General features: G+C 43.8%; 1 protein-coding gene across 1 annotated transcript in view; it reads right to left on the bottom strand.

The window, feature by feature from the left end:
- Positions 1-1,682: 1,682 nt before the first annotated feature.
- TMEM178B (transmembrane protein 178B) overlaps positions 1,683-9,244 on the bottom strand; it is a 326,623-nt gene continuing 319,061 nt past the window's right edge. The window contains exon 4 of the mRNA XM_005296362.5: positions 1,683-2,508. Coding sequence (XP_005296419.1) covers positions 2,258-2,508 — 251 coding nt within the window. The 3' untranslated portion in view covers positions 1,683-2,257. The remainder of the gene's footprint in view (positions 2,509-9,244) is intronic.

Below are 9,244 nucleotides of genomic sequence, written 5' to 3'. Positions count from 1 at the left end.
AAGCGAAATGAATGAAAACTCACCTACAGAAGGTGGCACTTTAGTGTGAACACACTCCTTTGGCAGCTTGGATTTGCTTGATTGTGGAATATGTAAAAGCCAAATCAAGCTAACAAAAAAACAAACAGCTTAGTGAGAATAAAAGATAGACAAATCAATCCTACTCTGAAATACCCCAAGAGTCTTCATTTCTTTGGGCCAGATTAATAAAACAAAATCAACAAAAAGACCTAGGGGAAGGGAAAGGAGAGAGGGTGCAGGGAACGACTGACAATGTCTCTATAATTGTATTGTATGACAATGACTGTTTTTTTTAAAAGTAGGCAAAACACTGTCTCCCCGCAGCACTATAAGCCTAGAAGTCAACACATCCTTTTTTTTCAGGAGCAAATTCTGTTTCAAATGGATTGCCTCTTCTGCCAATTATTTTTGCTTAGATGCCATGGATGTTTGTTATCTATCGACCAACTAGGACATGTGACGTGATCTATTCATGTAACAAATGGTTGCAGAGATTGGTCTTGAATTAACAACTGTTTTTTCATACCCCTTCTCCCCTCCCTGCACATTTGTCAGTAAATGCCTCAAGGAAGTGGTTCTCTACACTCCTTCACATGGCTATTCAGTGAGAGCACCCTCTGACTCCACTTTAGTTACTCTATTGGAGCCTTCTCCCCTGCATTCCTTCCAGCCACACCTTCCACAGTAGGAACTACTGGAATTTCAGGTGAAATTTAGCTTCCCTGGATGATTTATTCCTCCCCAGTTGAGTTTTAGCTGCTGAATTAGCTGTTCTGGGATCTATGAGCTGCACAATGAGAGGAGCAGAGTAGAAAGGGGATGGCAGATAGGGCAGAAGCAGGAAAAAGAGAAAGACACACACACAGAAAAAGAGAGAGAATTCTAATTGTGGATTCACAACTATATCATACAAGACTTGAGCTCATGGGGAATGGATTTTCATTCTCTGCATCTGACCCATTCTATTCCATCTGTATAGATTGTTCTCCCAAATGGAAAGAAGAGATGTCCAGTGAAATGGGGCAGTTTCCAATGACAAGATGTGGGAAAGTCTTTTTTGGCATACCTGGACACAACAAGAGGCACCACTTATTTCTCCCTTACAAAAACTTGTCCCCCTTTTCTCCTCCGCAATGGCTTTTGCCCAATGGTCTTTAATTTCCAAAATGGAAAATAAAACAAATCCTACTCAAATAAATATTCAGGAAAATCAACTGCAAGGGCTATCCCACCTCCCTTCCCCCGGATGGTTCTTTCCTGGTATCCACCATCCTGAATTTTCCATTGTTCCGTTTGAAAAAAACCAACAACCTCCAGCGAAGGAGACCGGCTGTCTCAGAACTCGTGCCTTCCCTCGCACTTCTGCAGTCTTGATGCCTCTTCCTTGGGCTACAAACACAGCATGGATGGATTATAGACGATCACATTTCAATGTTTTTAAATTTTTCTTTTTGTTAAAAAAAAAGAAGGGAAAATAGAGTTATACACACATGTATCACAGCATTTTCAAAAGGCCCCCCACTGCGTCTCTGTTAGCAGTTCAGCCTCCGTGTTAAGCCTGGATGTAAGGCAGCTGGAAGATTAAAACGGCATTGTTAGAACATCCGCTGAAATGTCCTCATGGTTTTTTTCTTCTTTGTTTGTTTGTTTGTTGTTCCATATTTATTTTATTTGTTTGTTTTTTTAAAGTTTGGCAGGCAAAGAGAAAATGCTTCCTCCCCCCCGCTTTTTTAGGCAGGAAGAAAAATAACGATGGGACAGTTTGTTTTTTTAAAGGTGTTAGGGGTTTGAAAATGGCCTCGAGGAGGTTACATTCTAGAGGTGACTCAGATGGTTGATTCGTTTCTTTGCTTGTTGCTTGTATTCTCCTCTTGCCTTGCAGTTGATAGTTTTTGGTTCCCCACGTCCTGTACAGACTCAGGTTTCACATCCTCCATATAACCTGCTTCCCCACCCACCCCAGGTGGCAGTAGATAGATGCAACAGTATTTTCACTTGACCTTTACATTATGATACTGAAGTTAAGAGTTAGATGGAAGAGCCATGTTACAGAAAAGCTTTCCCATCTCTGTGAGAAAGAACGAAGCAACAGAAAGTCCTGGGGAGATGCAGGTGCCATGTTGAACTGAGCTCTACCTTGGCACTGGCATCAGTTTGAGATAAATATATCTATACATATATATATATGTATGTATGTGTATACATATATATATATACACACATTTGTTTATTTATTTTAGCACACTGTCCCATTCTCAGGTCTGGATTTGGGGCAGTTGGTCCTGGGGACAGGTTGGACAGAAGGGGCCAGGGTGCAGAAGAAGCCCGATATAAGAGTGAGGCCCAGGCCTCCCCACGCACAGAACATGGACCAGCCGTAGCCATGACTGATGTCATCGGGAAGTCCGTACAGGTAGCGGGGGTAGCGGGAGAGCTCGAAGTTGATTCCAGCCACGCATGTGCACAGTGAAATGATGCAGAAGGTACCTGGAGAAGGACAAGAGGGGGGAAGGAGGGAGGGAAAGAATAAAGAAAGGTTAGAATGATAAAAGTAGCATTCCCCAGCTGTCTGCAAAAGAGGCAGTGTGATCAATAAGGGAATATCTGAAAGGCTGGAGGAATTGCTACAAAAAGCGGCATGGTCACACTGGGTGCCAGGAACTGCTGAGCTGTAGCACTGGCCCTGACTAGAGCTGGTTGGAGAAACTTCCATTGGAATAGGCTGTTCCATCAGAATCAAATCGCTTTGTGAAATCAGGGCAATTTCACTGGTATTTTGTTTTGAAAATAGAAAAGGGGGAGGGGAAGTTCTGACTGTGTCAAAACATCCCATTTTGACATTTTCTCACTAAAATATTTCAGTTTTTCATTTTACATCACTTTTCTTTTAATTTTTTAAAAATTTTGCAGTATATTGCATAGTATAACACATCAATTGAAAGTTGAAAATGTTCTCAAAAAAAGCGTTCTGAACCACCTGAAATGACACTTTTGGGGAATTTTTCTTCACAGAGAATTTTAAAATGTTTGGTTTTCACTCCAGTTCTGAACATTTTGAAATCTCCAAATCCTTCACAAAACGGAACATCTGTCCTCCTTGCCATTCTAGCCTCCCGCTGCCTCTCTCTGTAATACTGGGGAAGTCACTGAGGCCTGGTTTACACTAAAATGTTAGGTCAACGTTGCTACATTACTCAGGGGTGTGAAAAATCCACACACTCCCGAGTGACATAGTTAAGCCGACCTAACCCCCAGTGTAGACAGCACTAAGTTGATGGAAGAATTCTTCTGTTGACCTAGTTACCACCTCTATGGGAGTTCCCATCAGCATAGGTAATATCTACACTGAAGCGATACAGTGGTGCAGCTGCAATGCTGCAGATATGCTGCTGTAACACTTCAAGTGTAGACAAACCCTGAAACTTGCTGCCTCAGTTTTCCATCTGCAAAAGAGGATGAGAGTACTTACCTACTTCATGAGAAGCTTGTGTGTGTAATTCTGGCAGATAAGAAGTGTTATGGAAAGACATGAGTCTCATTTGAGTTGAGGTTTCATTGAGCTACTCTCCCTTTATGAGCTTGATTTTCCTCTTTGATCCCACCCCCCAATTTCACCAAATTAAATCCAGACCTCTTCACATTTCACAGGAGTGAACGATCTGTCTATGGTATGTTCTTATAATGTATCACCAAGGCACAAAACGAAATCAAACTAGCTAGAGACATAAAGGGTAACAAAAAAACCTTCTACAAATATATTAGAAGCAAGAGGAAGACCAAGGACAGGGTAGGCCCATTGCTCAATGGAGGGGGGGGGGAAACAACAACAGAAAATGTGGAAATGGCAGAGATGCTTAATGACTTCTTTGTTTTGGTTTTCAGCAAGAAGGTTGGTAGTGATTGGACGTCTAACACAGTGAATGCCAGTGAAAATGAGGTAGGATCAGAGGCTGAAATAGGGAAAGAACAAGTTAAAAATTACTTAGAAAAGTTAGGTGTCTTCAAGTCACCAGGGCCTGATGAAATGTATCCTAGAATACTCAAGGAGTTGACTGAGGATATATCGGAGACATTAGCGCTCATCTTTGAAAAGTCATGGAAGATGGGAGAGATTCCAGAAAACTGGAAAAGCAAATATAATGCCAATCTATAAAAAGGGAAATAAGGACAACCCGGGGAGTTGCAGACCAGTCAGCTTAACTTCTGTACCCAGAAAAATAATGGAGCAAATAATTAAGCAATCAATTTGCAAACAACTAGAAGATAATAAGGTGATAAGTAACAGTCAGCATGGATTTGTCAAGAACAAATCTTGTCAAACCAACCTGATAGCTTTCTTTGACAGGGTAACAAGCCTTGTGGATAGGGGGGAAGCGGTAGATGTGGTATATCTTGACTTTAGTGAGGCTTTTGATACTGTCTTGCATGACCTTCTCATAAACAAACTACTGAAATGCAACCTAGATGGAGCTACTATAAGGTGGGTGCAAAACTGGTTTGAAAACCGTTCCCAGAGAGTAGTTATCAGTGGTTCACAGTCATGCTGGAAGGGCATATTAAGTGGGGTCCTGCAGGGATCAGTTCTGGGGCCAATTCTGTTCAATATCTTCATCAATGATTTAGATAATGGTACAGAGAGTACACTTATAAAGTTTGCGGACAATACCAAGCTGGGAGGGGTTGCAAGTGCTTTGGAGGATAAGATTATAATTCAAAATAATCTGCACAAACTGGAGAAATGGTCTGAAGTAAATAGGATTAAATTCAATAATGATAAATGCAATGTACTCCACTTAGGAAGGAAAAATCAGGGAAATGACTGCCTCGGAAGGAGTATTGAGGAAAGGGATCTGGAAGTCATAGTGCACCACAAGCTAAATATGAGTCAACAGTGTAACACTGTTGCAAAAAATGCAAACATCATTCTGGGATGTATTAGCAGGAGTGTAGTAAGCAAGACACGAGAAGTAATTCTTCTGCTCTACTCCACACTGATTAGGCCTCAACTGGAGTATTGTGTCCAGTTCTGGGCGCCACATTTCAGGAAAGATATGATAAATTGAAGAAAGTTCAGAGAACAACAACAAAATGATTAAAGGTCTAGAAAACATGACCTATGAGGGAAGATTGAAAAAATTGGGTTTGTTTAGTCTGGAGAAGAGAAGACCGAGGGGGGACATGATAACAGTTTTCAAGTACATAAAAGGTTGTTAGAGGGAGGAGGGAGAAAAATTGTTCTCCTTAATCTCCGAGGATACGACAAGAAGCAACGGGCTTACATTGCAGCAAGGGAGGTTTAGGTTGGACATTAGGAAAAACTTCCTAACTGTCAGGGTGGTTAAACAGTGGAATAAATTGCCTAGGGAGGTTGTGGAATCTCCATCATTGGAGATTTTTAAGAGCAGGTTAGACAAACACCTGTCAGGGATGGTCTAGATAATACTTAGTCCTGCCGTGAGTGCAGGGGACTGGATTAGATGACCTCTCGAGGTCCTTTCCATCCTATGATTTTACCATAGAATCTGAGTACCTCTCCCTAGAGATGATAGCCAAAATAACAGTAGAGCCAATGGTCTAATTTTCCTCCTTACTTCACCCCCAACACAGTCAGGGCCATGTTATTTTTATAATATTTCCTTCTCTCGCTCTTTTTCCATTCTTCTCTTACTACTCCTCTTCTCTCTCCTTCTTGCTTTTGCCTCTTTTTCTTCCTCTTCTTTACCATTGCTAGTTGCAGCTAAGCAGTGAATTGTACACACTCCATTCTGCGGGCATGAGTGGAATTATGCTAGAGTAGAATATTTCCGGAATGTCTGAAGCCAATCAGACAAGGTGTTGGGGAGAACACATACCAAAAGACATCCTTGGCACACAGGGACATGCCAGTATGGCAAAATCCTTTTTAGAGGCTGCAGCAAAACAAGTCTAGGATCTCCATGTGAATCCCATCTCCACCATTGACCTCCTGTGTGACCTTAGGCAAGTCACTTCCTCTCTCTCTACCTGTTTCCTCCTTCCCCCTCTTTGGGTACGTCTACACAGCACTCAGAGTTGATTGCAGCACAGGATGGAATACCCACGCAAGCTTTAATCTAGCTAGCATGGCTAAAAATAGCCGTGGCACGGGCTTCAGCACAGGCTGTACAAGCATGCTGGGGACCCTGGGACTATACCCATGTTGCTGGCCTGTTCCTTGCATATTCACTGCTATTTTTAGCCATGCTAGCTAGATTGAAGCTAATGCTGGTAAGCTAACCGAGCTGCAATCACACCTCCGACTGCAGTGTATATATACCTTTTGTCTGTCTTGTCTATTTAGATTGTAAATTCTTTGGGACAGGGACTGTCTCTTATTATGTGTTTGTACAGCACCTATCACAGTGGCCCCCAAATTGTGGAGCACACCCCTTTAGAAGGCATGGAGGAACATCCGAGATGCACAACAGGGCCCAGCCCAGCCACCACAGGAGATGGGGAGGGAGCGCCGCCCAGCCCTGCTCTGCCCTTAGCTTCACTCTGCTCCGGCCTCGGCCCTGCCCTCACCCCCAGCCTACCTGCCGCAACTGTGGCCCTGGCTCCGCTCCTGGCCCCCGGCTCTCGCTTACGGCCCCAGCTCTGCCCCAGGCCCGCAGCTGCAGCTCCACTCCCAGCGGGGGCAGACACATTCCATTACAGGAAAGGTGGGTTGTGAGAGGACAATTTTGGGCACCACTGACCTAGCACAATGAGCCCCCACTCTCAGCTGCGGCCTCTAAATGATACTATAATAAAATAAATAAATAATAATAATAATGACCAATAATAATGAATAATAATCTGGTAGTGCCAAAATGCCAGAGGGCTCCCTCCATCTCTGAATTCACTAGAGACACTTCCTTTGCTTGTGTAACAGCAGCAAGGAAATCCCACATTCATTAGAAGTTGGAGACACACCTTACATGGGGTGGGGTTGTGGTAGGAAGGGACCCCTCTTGTAAGAAGCAAGCTGCTAGAAGAGTCACTCCCCTCTCCTTGCTGCCCCCATATTAATACTTAGTTCTGGCTCACATTTTCTTCATGCAAATGCCTGGGCATGCTAACCATTAACCCGTCCCGTGCTGCACAGCACAGAACGCTCTGGCCAGCATCGTACAGAGTGGAACGCTGTGACCACAGCTCTGAATATTTTCCTTTGGCATGAAGGTACACACAAAGAGTGATTAAAACTGGCCCCCGACACTTTTTTGGGCCTGATTCTCACTTGCACTGAGGCCCCTTTACATCACTCTGGGAGTGTACCTGCTGCCAGAACCTTACTGTAAGTGGGCATCGGGCTCTTTTGAGCTAAAGGTTTCACAGCCCTCTTGAAAGGAAGAGATGCTCTGAACCTGTCCCTGCTCTGAGGCTAAATGAAGACCAACAAACAGAGACCAAGAGCCTCAATATATTTCTGCTGCAGATGGTTTTATCTCCCTGCCTCCCACATACATGACCCTGGCCTCATGCATTTCCTCTCCCTCCCACTGATGTATCTGAAACTATATATTGGCACGATACACACTGGCTTGGCTTCTCTCTAGACGAACCCGCAAAGCCAGCTGCCAGCAAACACCTTCAGAACTCTGGCCATACAGTCTGCACTGCCGCCCATGACAGAAGGTCATTCAGCCTGCTCTGTGTCCCTGGTAGTGTGGTAAGCCAACCTTGCTGGCAGCTGGCAGCCTGTAAGACTCACTCCTCTAATGCACTGATGGTGTCCTTTGGCCCAGAAAGCTCCTGGCAGAGGCATAGGACGGAGAATGGGAGGAGTTTGATTTTTCACCTCAGTGTGTGTGGGGGAAATACATTGATGTTAGCCCTCATTTTCCCCTCTAATGAAGGGGCGGTTGAGGGGAACTTTGCCTCTCTGGCCAAATTCTATACATGGTGACCAGACATTCCTGAATAATAAACATTTTATGGTCCCAATTAAGATCAGGTCCCCATTGTGCAGGGTGCTGTACAGACACAGATGAAGAGACAATCCCTGCCCCAGAGGATAGACTCACCCCAGATTAAATGCTCCAGATCTTTCCAAATATTTTGTAGAGACACCCCAGGCTCTGGGGTCATCTTTTAGAGAAGTGTCACACCATTTGCAAATCAACAGCAGGAGATGCAGGCCACTGGAGGGCCTCCTTCCCAGAAGTCAGCAGGTGATCCCCTCCTCTTTATTCTGATATCAACCCACTTGTTTGATTAGAAATCTCAGTCCCTTCCCCCACATCCTCCCTTGTTAAATGGATTATCCTCGTAACATGAGACTGTATGGGTAGGAATGCAGTAGTCCCTGTGTGGCAGCCATCCTGGCTCTTATATCGCGATGGGAGGAAGGTGCATGGCAGAGATACCGAGCTATAAACCAAGCTCTATGGCTTGTTTCAAAAGGCTGTGGTTATAAAATGGCAAAAGAGTCCCTTCTTTGCTAAAAGGAATAATTTCAGCTCCATTAGAGACATAGGATTGTGAGAGGAAATATCAGGGAAAATCTCTGTTGCCAGTTTGAAACCATGTGGTTGCTAAATACGAAAAGGAAGGAAGTACTCCCCTTCTCCTACACTTTGTCTCATCTATCTCAATGCCAAACTCTTCAGGGCAAGGACAGTGTTTGTACTGTGCCCACAACAATGGGGCTCAGTTCTTAGTTGGGGTCTCTAGACACCACCATATAACAAAATAATAAATACTAATGAGGAGAAAGTTACAAACAATGGAGAGTAAAACCAGCCATGAATTTGAAACTCATTAAAAATGCTGTTTCAATCCCTGGATCAAACTCTGTGTTTTTACTGAGCTAATAAATAATCAGTAGTATGCACAACAATTTGCTGGTGCATGGCTCCGTACCCCTCCACTGTCCTTGGTTATGTAAGACGTCATGTACAATATTTTAAACTCCAATTTACCAGCATCCATCAATGACATGCCATTATCTCACTATTTATTGCAACTTACCAAGGCCCCAAAAATGCTGAATCATGCTGGCTAGAGAAAATTTTATGTCCAGTGTGTGAATCCCACATGCTGTTCAGATTCAACTATCAGAACTAGGATGGCCCCACTTACCATTAATCAGGCCTCATGATGTAAGAGGTACCAGGGCTACTGATAATAACTGAATGCTGGTGTGTTTTAGGGTGGTTTGGGGACCAGTGCAAAATGAGCTGGGGCCTGCAGTCCAATACCTAGTGAATAGATGCCTGTA

The sequence above is a fragment of the Chrysemys picta genome, chromosome 1 (genome assembly GCF_011386835.1).
Source record: "Chrysemys picta bellii isolate R12L10 chromosome 1, ASM1138683v2, whole genome shotgun sequence".
Taxonomy (NCBI): Eukaryota; Metazoa; Chordata; order Testudines; family Emydidae; genus Chrysemys; species Chrysemys picta.
This window is presented reverse-complemented; position numbering and strand designations above follow the sequence as displayed.